Source organism: Tinamus guttatus, unplaced genomic scaffold, assembly GCF_059628265.1.
Source record: "Tinamus guttatus ecotype Peru unplaced genomic scaffold, ASM5962826v1 Tinamus_guttatus_pri_ptg000397l, whole genome shotgun sequence".
In the NCBI taxonomy this organism is placed as follows: Eukaryota; Metazoa; Chordata; class Aves; order Tinamiformes; family Tinamidae; genus Tinamus; species Tinamus guttatus.
Genome location: NW_028288931.1, coordinates 434,727 through 453,760, shown reverse-complemented (window position 1 = coordinate 453,760; position 19,034 = coordinate 434,727). Strand labels below are relative to the sequence as shown.

The 19,034-nt window shown below is 60.0% G+C and overlaps 1 protein-coding gene across 1 annotated transcript in view; it reads right to left on the bottom strand.

The window, feature by feature from the left end:
- The window catches only part of PHACTR4 (phosphatase and actin regulator 4), a 37,732-nt gene extending 19,205 nt beyond the window's left edge, over positions 1 to 18,527 (bottom strand). The window contains exons 1-2 of the mRNA XM_088531050.1: positions 18,446 to 18,527; positions 12,141 to 12,187 (exon numbers count right to left, since the gene is read on the bottom strand). Of these exons, the coding sequence (XP_088387176.1) occupies positions 12,141 to 12,156 (16 nt within the window). The 5' untranslated portion in view covers positions 12,157 to 12,187; positions 18,446 to 18,527. The remainder of the gene's footprint in view (positions 1 to 12,140; positions 12,188 to 18,445) is intronic.
- Positions 18,528 to 19,034: the final 507 nt, after the last annotated feature.

The following is a 19,034-nucleotide window of genomic DNA, read 5'->3' as shown; positions in this document are numbered from 1 at the left end:
GCTGGGGATGCACCCACGGGAGCAGGATGCCGGGAGGGGGGAACCGCCAGGCCTGGGCCCAAACCGGAGCGTGTCCAAGAGCCCGGACGGAGCCGGGGTCAGCCCGGCCCCGGCCGCGCCGCTTCCCTTTTCCCCGTGCGCTGGGAACGCCGCGCCATGCCGGCGTGGAAAGGGAGGAGGGTTATGGATCCGGCAGCTGGCACCACGCTGCTCCCGTCCGGATACTGCAAAGAAAGTGTTGAGTCTGGATGAGACGGAGTGACGTAACTGTTCCTGAGCCACATGATTTCCTTAACACTTCCTGTAAAATTTCCAAGTGGGAAACTCCTATTTCCTGCAGCGTTCCAGGCCCAACGAATGGGCAGCACGGCCGTGGAAAGCAGGGAGAAGGGAGCCCAAGCGAGGTGGTGTCCGCGCTAGCGGGGTCAGCAGCGCCGCGCGCCGCTCCGGGCCCGGGGGAACCGGCGACCCGCGGCACGAGCCCGGCGTTGGGGCCGGCATTGGAGCCGGCGTTGGAGCCAGCGTTGGAGCCGGCATTGGAGCCAGCGTTGGAGCCGGCATTGGAGCCAGCGTTGGGGCCGGCGTTGGAGCCAGCGTTGGAGCCCGGCGCTGGAGCCGGCGTTGGGGTCGGCGTTGGTGCCCAGCGTGGCGCAGGAGCGAGCGCAGCCGGAGCAGAGCACGGCGCCGAGCCCCGGGCAGCACCGAGCGGCACCGCTGAGCTCGTGCTCCCGGGAACGCTCAGCAAAGCCCACGAGCAGGACCCGGCAGCGAGGATCACCCCAGAGCCGCGTTGCGAGGGCGGCTTCCAGCACGAGCTGATTTCCAGCAGTATCGCCTCAGAGCTTCCTCGCCGCTCGCTCTAATTACTTACAACACAGGCTAAATATTTCCCTGTGCAGGGGCCGGGCAGCACGCAGGAATGCAATACTGAGAAAATTAAAGATTCGGTGAGGTCTTGGCTAACGCGGTGACTCAGGGCTGCGCCTCCCGAGCACCCCGAGCGGCTCTAGAGCAACCGCTGCTCAGAGCCAAAGGACGCGCGGATACAGGACACAATCCAGAAAAGCATCAGCGAAGCGACCGCATATTCCCAACTGCGGGCACGCGGAGGCGGGATGCCCATCTGTCACTTCTAGCCGTATTACTGGGAAGGAAAAACATGGAGAAAATCACATTAATTATTCCATTGCTTAGGGAGAATCAAACACTGCATTTAACCCTTTTTTTTACTCGTATCTGATGGCAAAAATCAAGCTCTTCGGAGAAGAACCCATAAGCTAACGGCACTTAAGGCAAACACCACAGATGGAGAATGGAAACTAGAGCGTAGATGGGAAACACGGCCCTTCCCAAAGGCCCAGCGGGCCGGAGCCTTTAGGACAGGCGCATCCTGCGGCTCGGGAGCTCCGTTACGGGGCACGCGCCGTGCCGTGCTCCCCAGCATTTCACAGCCTCCACGTTATCCAAACAGCCCTTTTTTAAAAAATAAAAAAAGGAGAAATCCATCTATAATACCTATAAAACTCATGGAAATAGCTCAAGGCACTGCATGGGAGCTGGTAAATTAACAGGAAGAGCTATTTTGCACAGCACATGTTAAGCCTCCAAGTTAAATTTGCATTAAGCCTAAGAGGCAGCTCTATATTCTAACCCCAGAAGCTGCTCTGCAGTGTCCAGGCCGGGATTAAGCAGCCAATTAAAGGATTCATCCCAAATTTCCCTTCCTCTCACTCATCCTTCAGGGCAGCCGGTGAGAGCCCCAGCTCAGAGCTGCCAAGAGGGGCAGGGGAGCGTTGGGCAAAACTCCCGTTTCCTCTCTCGGGGTTTCCCAACAAATAAATAGGGTGAAAAGCAGTGTCGTTTTTCCAAATTCCTGCACGGAGGCAGCGGGTCCAGGGCTCCCCAGCACCATCCCCAGGGAGCCGCACAACCGCGCTCTGCTCCAGCTTTTGGGAAGCTCCCAACTTTGCCGCCGCATCTGCTTGGTTTTAATGGAAGCTCCCTATTAACACGCAAGACAAGTTTGGCAACGCGCTCGGTTTCTGATCAGCTCCAGCAGATCCATTTGGAAGAGAAATCCAAATCCTCTGCCGCGGTTTAGGAAAGGCGCTGCAGGCAGACTTGGCTCAAGTCACTTCAGAAACTCGGGAAAACAACGTGTCTTGCACTGATGCGACTCCAAATCCACAGAAGTTTGGAGATTTGCAACCACCGCTTCGGATTCGTGCATGAACAGGAGGTGCCAAAGCTTCCTGCTTTCAGCGCAGTGTTTTTACAAGCCATTTCTTCCAGCATGAATCTCGCAGATAATTACAGGTTTGACCTCCATCTATTGCACAAATATGCCTTTTGAAACAATGCGAATAAATATTTGCCCAATACCAAAAAACAGCTCCGAGCGGAACCCTTCCAGTTTATCAACTTTGTGATTCATGTCGCTACACGTTTATTCTCTGCGTAAGGAACGAGATAGCGCTGGGGATGCTCATCTCGCCCAGCGCCTCTCGTGCAGCCCGCCCGGACCACCCCGCGCAGCGGCGCATCCCGACCGCGCGTCCCACGCGAGCGGAGCCGCCGCGGGGCCGGCGCCGCGGGGCCGGCGGCTGCGCCACGCGCCGGGCGCCCCGGGCAGCGCGACGCTGACGGCGCGGCGCGGCCGTGCGCAGGTTGCTGCTAAAGCCTTGGTTTTGCACCCTGGATCAGCTGCCGCCCTTGGGCACGAGCTGCAGGGAGGCCCAAAGGAGGTGAGAGCAAAACGTGAGCTCGATGTGTCTGACTCTCCTAGGATCCTTCTGAAATCCCAATCCCTGCCCAAATGCATCTTTTTGCTCCTAAAAGCTCTTTCAGAAGCACGACAAGAACCAGCACCAAGCACCATTCCAGAACACGACCCAAGAAGCACAGACGACCCTTGCCAATAGGCAGCTTAGGTCAGTAGAGACACAGATCTGGTCCCCAAAACCCAACCCCTGTTTATGCATCAGCTTTGACTCACAGCGCCGTGCAGACAATGCCACGGCAATTGTTTACAGTGTCAAGGCCGCTGCGTATAATTAAAGGAAATGTCAAGAGATGAGATAACAGCGGCGGGGCTCGGGAGGAACAGCCGGCCCTACCCGCGGAGGAAGCTGCTTTTCCCAAAGTCTGTCCCCCCTTCCGCAGGCTCCCAGCGCCCGGCGGTTCCCGGCGCCGTGCCGCTGCATGTGCGGAGCCCCAGTGCGGGCACGAGGAGCAGCTCGAGGCCGCAAAACCCCTGCCGAGACTCGGCACCACGCGGTGCAGGTGTTGGCTGCAGCGGGGCTGCAGGTGCTGTTTGCAGCGGGGCTGCAGGTGCTGTTTGCAGCGGGGCTGCAGCGGGTGTCTGCAGCGCTGCAGGTGCTGTTTGCAGCGGGGCTGCAGGTGCTGTTTGCAGCGGGGCTGCAGCAGGTGTCTGCAGCGCTGCAGGGGCCGCACGGGGCCGGTCCAGCTTTCACTGCGGCTGGCGGCACCCGCTGCAGCCCCGGGACGGGCTCAAGCCGCAGAGCCGCCCGCGCAGCGGGGACTAACCTGGGTGCTCGCCGCCGCGCCGGGCGCATCCCGCGGCGCAGGATCGCTGCCGTTCCGAGCGCGGAGCAAGCCGGGACGCTCCAGGGCCATGCGGAACCCGCCGTGCACCCCAGAGCTCCCGCCTCGCGGTGCACGGCACGTGGGCTCGGCAGACCAAAGCTCTAGTCTGTATTTGCAGCTTACAGCCTGCGAACGCCGTGGTGCAAGAGTTATCATTAAGGGACACACCAAAAAAAAAGGCCATCAAGAAAAGCAAGATCGCAGACACCTTCGGAATGTGTCGATGGTGCACATAGAAACGGTTGCAAATCATGAGTCCTACAAGCTTATCTTCAAGAAATGTTTTTTTGGGGGATGTTAGAGCAGGTTTTTCTTAACTGGTGCACAAAATTTGTTTAATCCTGGTGGGCAAATGTAACCAAACCATTTCTCCCGCCCCATGAACTTCGCCTGCAATGCAAAAAAAAGGGCTGAATTCCCATTTAAACAGGTTTGCAGAAGGAGCTGCCTCCCTTGCTGCAGGAATGGCAGCCCGGGCTTTCCCCACAGAGGCTGGAATTCGAGGGGATGGTGAAGCCTGAACTCCAGCGCTGTCCCCAGCCGGGCGCGCTGGCTCCTGCGCACGTCCCCTCTGATCCTGCCTGGTCCTTGGCGACGTCAGCCCACGTCCTCCTGCTGCCTTCCTTGAAGGAGCCCGGAAACATGAGTCATTAGCAACCCTGCAGCCTATTCCTGTTTTAAGGAAGCCTCCAAAAATTTCTCAAAGTTAAAGGAAAAAAGCAACTTCCACTAAGATGCTAAAAGCAAAAAGCCCATTCCAGTCTCTGGCTACAGAACAGAGAAAAAAACATTTTTCCCCTGACGTTGATGCTCAGTTTAAGTTCTAGCTGTCCCCAAGGTGCGTCCTTCCCCTCCTACAAGAGGGGCACTGCTCTCGTTTCCACCCGCAGCGAGCGCAGAGCCGCATCCCGCAGCGAGCGCAGAGCCGCATCCCGCTGGCTTTTGCGCTGCTGCAGCCGAGGACACGGGCTGCTCGGGCACCCAGAGCTCCCCTGTCCCCACGTGTGACACCTGCCCCAGCTCAGGGGGCCGCGGGACGGACCACGGCCGTGACAAAGGCCACCGAGGCCCGGCCACGCGCGTCCTGCCTCCCCTCCGCCGCGTTCCTGGCTGCTCACCGGGGCGTTCATCCGCCGGAGGCCCCGGAAACCTGCCCCGTGCAGCCCCTTTCTCCAAGCACTCGCTACGCTTGTTCAGAGCAAACACCACGGGCCAAAGCAGCCAAAGCAGCTTCCCAAACAGACCCGCTTCTGCTCCCGAGAGGCAGGTCCGGCAGGCCCAGGAGACGCGATGCCTGGGAACGGCCTCCAGCACAGGAGCTCGCTGCCGATTCCCGGTGCCGGGAGGCACGGAGAAGGGAGGTGGCACTGGATCCTGCCCTGGCTCCCGGGCTCCTTTGCCAGCGCTGCTCGGGGGCTCTGCGGCAGGGCAGCGCGTGGCCCGGGACAGCGCCCGGCGCCTCCCGCAGGGCGCCGGGACCGCGGAGCCCCGCTCCGGGAACCGGGATCGCTGCTGTCAACAGGAAAACGAGGAGGGAGAAATCCGCGCAGATACAGCGTTCGGAGGGTGCCAGGCTCGCTACAATAATCCCATTACAGAGTTGCCCAGAACAAGCAGTTTGCTCAATATTGGAAGGAGATAACAGGATTAACTTTGTGTTCAACATCATTTGAGCCTAATAATTGCAGAATCACTCCTAAGGCCCTAATGTCATCGATTCAACAGGGGATTCCCATCACCCCCAAAGCCCAGGCTCAGAAAGCCTGTTCATTAGTGTCAGCATCTTAAGTTAATTACTCAGAGAGGTTTTTTCCCCTTCTCTCCCTAAAGCGAAATGTTACTTAACCCCTGCAACACCGTGGCTGCTCGAGCAGAGCAAACCCCCGCATCCCACAGACGGGGCCCTGCTTACTTCCCTAATTAACGCTAACGTCTCCAAGATTTAGCGCGAAGATCACAGGGTTGGGGGCGAGGGGAACTTGCTGAAAATTTCGGGTGAACTCCAGCAGAAATCACTGCTGAGGCTGGTGACAGCGCGTGTCTGTGCGTACGCAGAGAGACAGAGGGTTTCAGACCAGCCCGGGATGCCCGATCAGTTCTCGATCCCTCTTGTCCATGCTCGGCCCTTATCGGAGCCAGTTCCCAGCAGCTCCCTCCAGCCGGGATCGCTCCCTCGTCCTGGGGACTCCCTCGCCGTGCCAGGCGGTGCCAGGCTCTCCAAGGGGGCTCATATCCCTGTGTCCCTCGCCCTGTTGCCACAGGCTGAGGAGCAGAGACGGGGGGACACGGGGCCATTCCCGGCCCGCGGGCGAGCGCGGGGCAGGACCATAGCACCGGGGCCGCGTTTTCCGCGGGGGTTTTCCTCGGGACGCTGACGGGGGTTGAATTCCACCTTCCCGAGCGCGGACAGGCGCGGACAGGCGCAATCCCGGCGCGATCCCGGTGCGATCCCGGCCGCTTGGAGCGCGGAGCCCCGCGCGGGCGCCCCCTGGCGGCGGGAGCGGGACGCAGCGGGAGCGGGACCGGGGCCGGGAGCGGGAGCGGGACCAGGATGGGGCCGGGAGCGGGAGCGGGACCAGGATGGGGCCGGGAGCGGGAGCGGGACCAGGATGGGGCCGGGAGCGGGAGCGGGACCAGGATGGGGCCGGGAGCGGGACCAGGATGGGGCCGGGAGCGGGAGCGGGACCAGGATGGGGCCGGGAGCGGGATGGGGCCGGGAGCGGGAGCGGGTCGGGCCGCTCCAGGGCCGGCCCGGCTGTCCCGGCTCAAAGCGCTCGGGCTGGTCCGGCCCGGCCCGGCTCGGCTCGGGCAGGAGCAGGGCTGCTCCTCCCCAGCAGCCTGCAGCGCTCCCTTGGGAAGGAAACGGCCTGCGGAGCAACAGGAGCCGGAGCGACCCACATCACGGACTCCAGGCAGCCTTACCGACACCACCGCTTTTAACGAGCGGAGAAATCAAGGCTTTGCAAGACAGCCCTTGAGGAATCCGAAGGTTTACACCTTCTGCGGGAAGGCCAGACAGCCTGGGTAAGGAGCACGGCAGCACTCGGAAGCGGAGCGAGCGGCGGATACTGCTCGTCCCAGACGAGAGGACAAGAGCCAGCAGCAACAAACCCAGCTCCACCGTCCCCGTCCCACCTCGCTGCGGTGCCAGCGCCGGCTCGCCAAGCCTGCCCTGGGAGAGGAGCAGTCCGAGCGCTCCGCTCGCGCTCCGTGCCCTGCTCCCGGAGCCACGGCAACGCCGCGCGCTGCTCCACAGCCAACCGGAGGATTCACTACGTGTCCTACAACGCTTTATCTCCTAACACAAGGAGGGGGATCGCTCGGCTCCCTCCCGGAGCACTTCGGCAGGCAGGAAACTTCTCCCAGCAGCAGTTTTGGCTGCTCCCTCCAGCCCGTAAGGCCAAAGTGTCTCATTCCCAGCACGTCCCCGGCTTAGCCACTAAACCCTGAACCCAGCAAAATGCCCCTGCGCTCTCCTCCTGGCAGATCTGTCTGCAGAAACCGTGTTGCCATTCGCTACAGCAGCTCCAGGAGTCCCTGGAAATGGGGTGCTGTGGAATTACCAGGTCTCCGGAGGGTCAGCAAATAATCTCTGCAAAACACCTGCTTACAGAGCAGCAGAGCAAAGCAGCAAGAGTCCAGACACCAGCCCAGATCAAGGGGGCTCTGCTGTTTCGGTGGATTTATTTGGGGAATTGTTGGATTTTCATTTTTCTAAATGCCACAGTGACTAATTGGTGCATAACTGATCCGAATTATTTGCCAGTGCAGCAGGCAGAAGGACAAGGCAGACATTAACTGCCCCAAGCACCCTGGCGGCACTGGGCAAAGCACTTGCACAAAACCAGAACGTCTGCTGCAAATTTGTGCACAAAAGGCTCCCACCGGCAGAGCCCCCCGCTGCCTTTTGCCCCCTGGACAAGCACAGCCAACCTACCTGCAAACCCGCAGGAAAACGTTACGCTGTCGGCACTGCAAACTGCGCCTTGTTTACAAGTCTAACGGTCCCAAACGAGATCAGCACAGAGATTTGACTAGGAGCAGCAGGATGCGTGCTTGAAATTAGCATCCTTCTGCTGTAATTAAATGCTTAATCTGAGGCACTTTTACCACTTTGGCTCCCTCCTATTATATTGCACAAAACAGTTATATTATTATATACATAATTCATAGCACTTCATAGGGGAACCAGCTTCTGTATCTTCCTGGAAGAAAAACCTGTTCTTTTGTTGTGGAAAAGGCATTATAAAGCAGTTTCCAATGGCCTGCTCGCATTTACTGCTACTCTGGCAGTGCTCAGAGCTCCGTGACAGCAAAGGACCCTACCGCTGCGATGCTCCCAGCCTGGTGCGGCGGATCAAACCCAGAACACGGTGAACGGCATCTCCAGCAGCCGGGTTTAGACTGAAAAGCACTTTGGTTTCACAGCACGGTGCCCAGTGGACAAACCTCCCCAAATTCCCCCATGGCCGGTACAAAGGCTGTCCTGGCAGCAGCCGGTTTCCCGTCAAACCCGGGTCACCAGGAGGGGATTCCCGCCCAGGCAGCCGGGCAGGAGCTCCGGAATCCCGGGAGTGGGAGGCTCTGGCCACCCAAACCCCCAGCAAACGCAGAGGCCGCCACAAAGAGCCCTTGGCCTCGCACGGTCCCTCAGCCCCCAGCGCGGGGCCGCTTCCCTTTCCAAGGGCATTCCCGTAGGCAGCCGGACCGCTCCTTGCGGCGGGATGGGGAATGCGCCAGGCTGAAGCCTTCTGCCTGGGGAGCCCTTTCCAAAGGGGCATCAACATCCAGGGGCCGACTCCGGGCATCAGCCAGGGGCCAAAGCCAAGGGTTATCTCCTCTCCTCGATGCAGCAGGCTGATGGAACCTGCACTGACCGGGTCTTTGGGACGGGACCGCAGCAGCATCCACCCAGCGCAGCACCCTGGCTGCTGCATCCACCCCCTTCCCGGCATTAGCCTGAAAAGACGGCAGTAGCTGATCCCACTTGGAAAAATCTAGTCCCGGAACAGCTCAATCCGCTTCCTAGCCCCGCTCTGCTCAGACCGTGTTTGCAGCACGAGTCCCCAGGAGCAGCAGACTGGCGTCCCGCTGGGCTCCGCGCGAGGCACGCGGCCCAAGAGCCGGGGTAGGGGCTAACACACGGTACTGCCGTTTGCACAAAGCTAAGGACCGAGGGGCAGTTTGTGACGGATAACACGAGCCTTTGCTTCAGCAGGGAAAGGTGGCGCGGCAGGAGGCAAGAGCAAGGCAGCCTGGAATAAAGAAATAACTGTGGAAGGCTCTCAAATCACCCGTGTATTTAATACCTCTAAGGGAGCAGCAGCTTTGGGTAAGAGTCTGTGCACGCAGAAGGCTGTTTTGCTGTTGCTTTCCCAACACGCTTCCCAACGTGGGCAGCCGGACCTTCTAGGGGAGCTCCAAAAGCCTCATTCCAACTCCCGCAGCGGCAGCACCTTCGAGCAGAAGCTGTAAACAGTAACTGCGAGTTGTGAAGAACAGGAGGGAGCAGGATCCCACGGCAAACCCCTCCCATGGGAAAGGGCCATTCCCGTCAATGATGAGCTGGAGCGTTCCGGGTCAGCCCAGCACGCAGCGGAGCGCGGGGCAGACGGCCCTGCCACGTGCGGAGAGCTCTCGCTTCTCAAATATTTGCTTTGTACACTCAGAACCTCACAGGCAGGTAAAATACCGGATCTTGAGAGGATGCCTTTGCTAAGGCAAAGTCCCACAGCTTTAGCTCACGCTGCCTTAAGTGCGGAGAAGGGCTTTTGGAGAAGGATCTGGAGAGTGACGGTGTGGGTGGCAAACGGGACAGCGGAAACATGCTCTGAAAATAGACGACGCTGCTGCCCCCTCCGCACGGCGGCAGGAAGGATCCGAAGGGAATTGCTGGAATACCTCTCCCCCGGCAAGTGACCGTGTAGGTGGGAGCTCCAGGAGGCCCTGCAGGAGCAGACACGGGCCCCAGCCCCGGTCGCGTGTCTAGAAACGGCTTCTTGCCCTCGCTCAGCTCCGCGCTGGCGCCCGCGAGCGGCTCGTGCCGCCTCCGGCCGCGCCGTGTCTGACCCGCCGTGCGCGGTGTCCGCATCGGCACCGCGCCTGGGACAGCTCCCGGCGGCTCCAGGACCTTTCCAGCACCCCGAGCCGGCCCAGGACGGACGAGCTCCAGGGGTTTCTGCACCTTGAACAGTTCGTGCATCCTTGAAGCCTTCATGCATCCTGCGGAGCGGCTCGGTTTTGCCTAGGCCACCTTTAGAATGACCCTCACCTGATGCCACCCCAGCACCGTGTGCCCACACTCACATCGGCCGGTGAGGAGCGAGAGCAACTCGCCAGGACCAAGCCCAGGGCTTGTGAGAACCTCCTCCATACTCACTCGGTACCCAAAAACCTACCTGCGTTGGGAACTGCTCCACCCGCTCTAACACAACCGCGTCTAGGGAAGCTGAGGCCTCGCGGCAGCTGCCTGGGGACTGCATCCGCACGAGTCAGAACCTGAAGACAGCAGCAAACTCCATTTCTGATTAGCCAGGGCAGGCAGCCAAGGAGGAGCCCCCGGCCCGAAGCGGGAAGGATTCGCGGCGGAGCGCGGCGGCTCCGGGGACGTTACCCAAGCAGCCATGCAGCGCCGGGCGCGCGGTTAATGGACACCAGGGCCCCGAGAACGAGGGGCCGCAGCCGCGCGCAGCTCCGGCCACGCTCCCGTCTTACCTCCTCTCCAGCCCGCTGCCCGGAGCGGAGCCGGGGTCCCGAGCTTAGCAGCACGTGGAGAAGGAGCATCCTTAAAAGTAAAGCAGTTTAAGAAAGATAATAGCAGCAGACTCCCCCGGTTATCCTGCCGTCTATGTGGGCCCGTAGCTCCCTGCAGCTCCGCAAGCAGCTGGGGGGAACGCGTAAACACAACAAAGCTCAAATGCAGATGCTGGAGCCGACCTTGCCCAGGGGAATTTGTTCAGAGGGAAAGGCGGGAATTCCCCACAAGATGGGAACAAGAGCAGAAAGCCTCGGGCATCCCAGGCCACCAGCTCTGCCCAAATCAGGAGGCAAAGCAGCCAGGGGCCTCGAGAGGCTGCAGGGCCATGGGCCTGTCCAAAAATGAGAGCCCAGCTGCAGACCAACAGGGAGGGAGCGTCGGTGCCAAGGACACAGCTGCCCCGGACGGGCCCGGCGGGCTGCGAGCCGAGCGGCGCGCGGCGCAACGGGCTGCGGGACGGGAGAGGCGCCCGCGCTGCCGCCCGGCAGATCCTCCGGCGCGGTCGGTGTGCCGCGGGCAGGACGCGAGGCAGCACCACGAGCAGGACACGAGCCAGCACCGCGGGCAGGACACGAGGCAGCACCGCGAGCGGGACACGAGGCAGCACCGCGGCGGAACGCGCGGCCCGCGGAGAGCGGTGCTGGTCCCCGGAGCGTCGGCACGACGAGCGCTTTGCAAGCGCGCCTGCCTTCCAGCTGCTCCGGCGTCCTGCAGAGCGGCCTTCCGGAGGCAACGCGCAACTCCCAAGAGAGGCCCTGCTGGAGCAGCCGCTGCCGAGGAGCACGGAGAGCCTCAGGGGTGAAGCTAGTCCAGAAACAACATCTGTGGCCATAGAACTGCACTTCACCATGAGTCCAGAGTCGCCAATCGCACAGCTGCCCCCTCCATGATAATTTAATGATGGGGATTATGGAAAGGGAGCTGTCCTACATCCCACGCCAGCTGCAGATTTGCTATGGGTTCAGCTGGGATGATTCAACACTCCTCATGTTTGCCAGCAGCAACTGCACGAGGTGCCACCATGGTCCACGAGACGGGAGGTTGATGTCTTTAAGGGAGACCGGCTTCCCGCAGTGCAGGCAAGAGCCTTCATGCAAATCCCATTCCAACAGGAGGAAAAACGGCCACTTAACCAGCATCTTCCATAGCCGTTTTAGAAAAACAGGAGGAGAAGTCACTCGAGCATTTACCCTGTGCCAAAACCTACCAGTTTCAGCTGCAACTAAAACCAGCTTCAGTTTAACCCGATGACCGGTTTGCTCGCCTCACAGCTGCAGTAAATAGTGCCTGCAGCAACAGCGTTAAAGTCCAGTTTTGTTTAATTAAAAAAAATCCTAGATCTTTTGCAAGACAGAACAGCCTAGGGAAACAACCACAGGAAGCGACGTCTGGAGCTAATCCTCCTTTCTGGCTTGCAGCACGGCTTGTTCAAATCGCTTACAACTCGGTGCCTCTAGCCTGCTACTATTAAAAAAAGGGATATTGCCTTGTTTTCAACAGCTTGGGATACTCAGGAGACTTGTGTTTCAGGTTTGGAGATGGGAACTTTAAAAAAAGGAAGCTCTTTCAGACCTGCAGTACCATTTTGACCAGCTCTGCTCCATGCCATTTCCACAGCTGAGCAGCAGCTGGTGCATCTGCCAAGCTCTCTTGTTTTCTAACCATCTCCTCCATGTGAAGTTGCAAAGTTCAAAGCAATAAGGCTCTTTATGGCAAACAACCAAAGAGGAAAGGACAGCTCCCCAGCCTGCGGTTCGGTAGCTAAGCGTGTACTTACCAACGTTATCTTCCATTCCTCTTGCACACTAGCTTGTGGAGCAATTCCTACAAAGACAGGAAACAGGATCAACACACAAACTAAAACGTCAGGTTTCATTTCCCCAGCAGCTCTGGTCAGCCTATGCAGAACTAGGGCAACTCAGAGCAGAAAATCTGCCCCCAGGGGCTAAAAAGTGATGCGACATCTGCACCCCTCTGGGGAATCACAGGATTTTCCATCGAGAATCTGCCCCGAGAAGTGACAGGTTGCCAAGTATGATGAGTTTGTTGCCATTTCACCCCAGCAAAGGCTAGGAAAAGCACATGCACCGTCTTTCCTTCACCCTCTGAATGCTTTGAAGATTTTAGCAGCTTCTAAACACACTCCGTGTTGGAAGGAAACATTAAGCAGAAGTCAAGGTGTAATTAATCCAAAGCATCTAACATTTGTTCCCAAGGAAAAATCCCAGGTCTGTCTCTTCAAGCGCACATGTGTCTGCTGCAAAAGGGAACAACAAATGCTTATTTAGCAAAGACAGAAGAGCACGTGCATGGGAAATAAATCTGAAGTCACATGAGATCAAGACAGTGGGGGAACGTGTGGAGGAAAGAGGACAGAAAGGAGGAATTAGGATTTTAATAACAAAACCCAGATTATATTCGGAAAAAGTTCTGAAACGAGACGCATGAGGAACTAAGTTTGGGGAGATCAGGAGTTGCCTTCATTCCCATACAGTGATGGAGCACAAAAAAGAAACCATTAAACCATTCAGTGTTCTAGAGAGAGCCCTTTGGTGCCGAGGAACCCGCAGGCCCCATCAGCACAACGTGCGCTGCAGGTTGCAGCGGGGCAGAGCGAGGCCGGGAGAGGCCGAGCGGCTCCACGGCCGGAGCGGAGGGCTAATGCAGGGCTAATGCCATGGAGAGGCTGGAGCAGCGCCCGCGGAGAGGGACAAAATGGGTGACCGGCCCCGGAAGGGCCCTGCCTGGCCCGGCGGGACGCGGTGACACCTCCGGGCAGCGGGGCCAGGGCGGCCGTGGCAGACACAGCCAGGAACCGGCGCCGCTTCCTGGGCCAAGCGCCGGGAACACAGCTGTGCGGAGCCTTGCGAGGCTGAGATAACCCCCTAACGCTGGGGGTTGCTGCCCGGGAGGGCCCTGGGAAAGGGCTGGAACGGCTCCATTTATCCGCCAGCCGGGAGACGCAGAGCACGGTCAACAGCATCAACATTGTGTTGCAGCAAGCAGAACAGCGCGGCTCCCAAAGGGCAGCTCAGAGCACGGTGCACAGCCCAGCTCACAGATCGCGAGGGAAATCCTGCTGGGCGGTTTGTTAACAAAACCCCCCTAAAACAGATTGACTCTGCCAAAAGCACGGCTATAACCGCTAAGACGAGGCAGGAGGGGAGAGAGACCCCCTCACCGCAGCGCGCGGTGCAGGCGGGAGGACGGACGACGCACAGGCCCTTCCCTCGCTCCGCAGGAGCCTTCCTGACGCGCTCATAGGTCCAGGCCTCGCTGTCCTTCGTTATCACGATTGCTACAAACGGGCACGTCGCAACATCCTCCAAGCCGCCTCTCCCGACCCAGTTTGCTCTGTGCAGAGCGGTGGAGGGGCCGGCTCCTCCAGAAATCGGGACATTCCCTTGCAGTGAAGGGACACGGGTTGGAGAGCCCTCCCAGGCGCATCCGTCCCCTGCCGCCCCGCAGCGCCTGCCTGCGGGAGGATCCTCGTGGTCCAGCCGGGATCGCTGGGGAGCAGCACGGGGGATGATGGAAGAGGAGGGCGACGGGGCAGGAAGCCACGACTTATCCCAGGGAGAAAGGGGGGAAAAACGCGAGCTAAGGCAGCTGTAAACACAATTTAAACAGCAAAGTCCATGACCACGTTTGGGACATTTAAACACTGCAGCTGCAAGTGAAACCGGTGGCTTTTCACCCCGGATTTCACCCGGGATAGATGAGCTCCCGCCGCACAGCCGAGGCGCTTTCCAGCGGCCTGGAAGCCGCCTGCGCAGCAGCCCCACGTCACCCCCACGGACGGTGCCGCGGCTGCCCCATTGCTCCGACTGGATCAGACTCCCCGGAACAGCCGCTGCGGTTCCCAGAGGAGCCGCGCTCCACGGAACGGGAAACGGGAGCAGGTTCCGGCCGCGCCGGCCCCGCGGGAGCAGCCTCGGCCCGGGCAGCAAGTGCTGCGTTTGCCCCGGGGCCTTCGTGGATGCAGCCAGGGAAAAACCAGGGATGGAAACAGCAGAGCAGCTCCCCCCTCGCCGTCCTTGAGGGCTGAAGGACTCGCCTCTGCCCAAATTAGCTTCCTGATAACGACACAGTGTGAAATTAAAGCAGAAGGGCTGATTAGCGCAGAGGGCAGACGTTCCTAAATAAGCACCTTCGCTCTGGAAGCTGACGCAGGAACAAGAGCATCCGAAGGGCTGCAGCAGGGCATGATGATCCCTTGATGAAGCCCCCAAAACGCAAGCCCTGAATTTGCAAGAACGAGAGCCTATTTAGGCTCCTAACTGACAGCCAAGCTCTAACGCTTTGGATTCACCTCCGCTGCGGAGCGGACGGGGCAGCTCTCCCCGAGCCGGCCTGCAGGGAACAGCAACCCCGGCTGGAGTGTAAGAGAAACCAGAGGACCGAGCCAGCTATAATCAAAGCAAGGCGCTTATTAAAAGGGTTCTGGTCATCCACAAAACACCCATTAATCTACCAGCACTCAGGAATCACCAAAATGCGAGTGGCAATACATTAGTGCCCTGAAAAAAAAAAAATGCAGCCAACAGATTGTGCTACTATCTTGAAAAATGGGCACGTGCCAAAAGGTGAGGAGGAAGAGGAGGATGATGCATTTGTGGAGTTGTTTGCACAGAACAACGCTGCATCCTACCACCCGACTCGTTAGTGCACAGTGAAACTTCAGCAAGGCAGCTCCCGTGGCTGCTGTATTGCAGCACCAAGCACTAAATATTCCAACGCAGCTCGTTTGCCCCAAATCTCATCTGTGAGGGAAAGGGCAGCCCGGAGCAGCCTCCTACCCCACGGCACCGCACGCGCTTCGAGCGAGGAATGGGCACGTTGCCATGGGGTATTTTTGCACGGATCTCCACAAAATCCATTTTCAGCTGGCAAATGCTACCGAAAACCCCAGTCCTCGGCTTGCGGCCGCCTGCCAAGCACCCAGCTCCGACGCGTCCGCAGCCGAACGCAGGGCCGGGCCGGCTCTGCCCTGCGGCGAGCGGCCGCAGCCGAGCGCTCCGTGTGTGCCCTGCACGACAACGCGCACGCCCGCGGCGCGCGATTAAAGGGCTGCTCGTTGGGGCAACGCGCAAACCGCCCGTGCCTTCCTCTCGTGGTTTCCATTTTCGTCAAGCTTTCAATGAAAACAACGCAGCCCAGTGCCTATGCTAATGCTGCGGTAAAGCCCCCGTAATTATGACTGGGTTGACGATTTCATTCAAAACCGCCGTTTCCTCACCAAAACGAGGCCGTTCCTACCCTGAGCCCTGGCGAGCGCTCCCCTCCTGCGGAAGCGCCCGGGATGAGACGGATGCGCCCGAGCGGCCTCTCGGCTCCGCACAGGAGCGCCGGGACCTCCCGCCGCCGCGCGCGGCGCGCAACCCGGGCGGCTCCGCGCAGCTCCCCGCGGGACTTGGGGTTTTACTGCTTCCTTCCTTCTGCTTCCCGAGAGCGCCCGGAGCAGACGCGCTCACCAAACCTTGCACGTGCCATCAGGAAACCGAGATTTTCCCCGCAGAACGGCCTGCACCAGCCTGGCTACCTGTGCAGTGGCCCCATGCAGCGCGGCAGGCCGGTGGGCAGCGCAGCTGAGGTTTGATCTCTGCGAGCGCTGCCGGAGCCCGGTGTCCTGTCCGGGGAGAAAGACCAGCCCTGAGATCCCGGGAGCGGTGACTCCATGCTGGCAAACATCCCCCTTGCCCAGGCCCGAGGCTCCGGGAGCGCCTCCTGCGGCACCGGCACCGCCGGCTACGGCCCCACTAACCCCACACGAACTGGCGCGCAGGCAGCACGTTAATTAGGCACCCTTAATGAAAGGCAAAGCGCTCACTTCTTCAAAGGGTAAAGCACGGGAGAGCTGCACCGCCCGGCCGGGTTGAGGTGCCGTCCGCGCTCCCAAACAGCCGGGACCGGCCTCCTCCTCCCGCACGGACGCGCCGCGCTCGCCGGGTCGCGTCCAACCTTCGCTCTTCCAGGTCTCCCCCGGCGCCTGAACCTGCTCTCCGTGCAGAAACCACGCGCTGCACCACGCGTCGGGGTTCAAACCGCAGCCTTTGGTTCAGCGCTTTGCTGAACCGTGAGGAGTTCGGGGAGTTTGTAATTCAGCTCTAGCCTTATCTTCCCTTCCCAGTGTTATCGCAATATTTTCTAATTACTGCTGTCTTTAAGATATCAAATTTCCTTAAATAAGCCCCCCTACAATTTAGTGTTCTCGTGTCCAACAACTCTAGCTTTTATAAAATGAGGGGTTTTTCTTTCAGTGCTCCCTCATTGCCGCCGCACTAACACAGGCTCCCTGTTTAGAAAGGAAAATTCTAGGCAACACATTGGGGTGCATCAAACTAACCCCCTCAAGGGCTTTCCCCCGTAACAAGGGCTGGAAACGGCCAGGCCGACCCAGGCTGGTGCGTGCAGGAGCCCGGCCGAGCCGGGCCAAGGGAGCGAGCGCTGGCCAGGCCCACGCAGCGAACCGGCTCTTTGGCGGCCGTGCGGAACGGAGCGCAGCTCGGCGGCCACCGGAGCGGTGCAGGGAGGAGGCTCCCGGCGCCTCCAGCAGATATTCCAGACGTGGGGAAGCGGCACCGGCGCCGCCCGGACCGCTCGGCTCCGCTCGCCTCGGCCAGCGCAGCCACGAGCTGGGGCAAAGCCACAGCCCCCGCCAGGGCAGCCCCGTTTCGCTGGAGCAGGTTGGGCGCCTCGGAGGAGCGCTCATTAAGATCCAAGCGTGTAGGAAACGAGTTCCTCTCCGATGCCTTGCTGGTGACCCCTCTTGCGCGCCGGATCCTCCCGCTGCTTTGCTGCGCGGGCGCCGCGTCCTCGCGCATCGGCGCGGCTGCAAGCCAAGGCCGCGCGGCCCCGCGCCGCGACGGCCACCCGAGCGCGGCCGGCACCGGGGACAGCCACCGAGGAGCCGCGCGCCGCCCCAAGGGCTCCAGCGCGGTTCCCAGGAGGGGCCTCGCGGCCTCCGAGGGACCAAACGCACAGACGGGTGCAGTAACGGAGCGGGATGCAGCTGCTCACTCCAAAAAGTGTGATACGAAAGGGAGATCAAGGACAATGTTCCCTAGCTGGACCTAAATCCATACCAAGACACGTAAACTAAGCTAAATGAGAAGCACTTTATCCATCTAAGACCTCAAGGGAGCTGAAAGCCAACTCCACGAGTTAAACCTGCACAGTGTATCACAGCCACGGGTACGAACCGACCACAGCTCCTGGAAGGACATGTTGAAATCACACTGTAGGAGCACATCCTACAGCTGGGAAATGCACTTGTTCTAACCGAAAGCTGGATTCACCCTGCAAAAAGCATTGCAAAGAGCATCATCTCGGTTCTGTGCTCTAAAGGTGACAGATGGCAAAATCACACCAGGAATCACAGCACAGCATGGGGGAGGCTGTACGGGACCTCTCGGGATCTTCTCGTCCAGCCCCCAGACCAGCCAGCGTTCCTCAGACCCTCTCTGCAGTCACACACGCGTTTTTTGGTGTTTGCACAGCTACAACCCAAAGCAGAGCTTTCTAACCCCAAAGAGAGCAGGTCACAGAGAAGGGGTAAGAGCAAGACGGGAAGGCACCGAACCAAGGACACCAGCCACCAAAGCCACCAAAGACCGAGAAACCTGCCGTGAGCCACCAAACGCTGCCTGCTCTGCTCTTCACCTTCTCCACGGCAAACGCCGGCAGGAAGGCGCCGTCCTCATCCTCTCCGCGTCACTTCCATCACCGGGCAGAGCTAACCCCAAGGACCTACGAGGTTGACGGAGCACAATGTGCTTAGGCACTTCAGAGCTTGCTTTGAGATCTCTGCTACAAAAAATATCACCAGATGCTTAAGAAAAGTCCTGAAATGCCAAAAGATCCCAATCCCTGCTTTTGGCCAGGCCCAGGTTTTGAAACTGCTCCTCGGACAGGACCTTGCTCTCCATAACCCACGGCCAGCTGTGACCTGGGAATTCCAGTCCAGCCAGTTCTCCTCTCATTCCTCCCTTCTTGGAGGAGCAACAAGACCCTGTTGCAGCCCAGCCTGAAAGGAACAACACGGTGAAGTCCCTGCAAGAAAAGATTGAATAGAAAAGCCACCCGCTCGTGGCCAAGTCGCAGGAGCATTTGCAGGTTGCAGCTCTCGTCGGGCCAACGCAGACATGGCACAACGGGCACCCGCCGCCCTCCCCAGGGGCCAGGCCCGTTCCCGCAGGATGAGCCGCTCCGTTCAGGGCTCACAACGCGGATCGGTAACGCGCGGTGCCCGCGGACCGGTGCACCGAGAGGCTCCCTGCCCCGGGGGCTGCCCAAAACGCAGCGGCTCCGCCGGCAGCCCCGGCCTTTCCCTTCCTGCTCGTGCTCATCCCTGCGCCGCGTTTCAGCCCCTCGGCAGCGGGGTCCGGCGGGAGGCTCCCCGGGTGCCGCACACGGAGCGCCCGGTCCCGCCGCCCGGTTACTCACGGGCAGCTCCTGCATCGCCCCGAGCACGGGCAGCGCCGGCGCCGCAGCCGGGACGGTCAATTCTCCTTCCCTCTGCGGTGCCGGGTGCCGCCGGCCGCCCTGGCCACCTGCAAGGCGCTTATGTTTAAAACAGGGGCGCGGGCGACGGCCAGGCCCGGGTTTGCAGCGCGGTTAATCATTACACGGGGCCGGCACGGAGCCGGCACCGCGCAGCTACGGCTTCCAG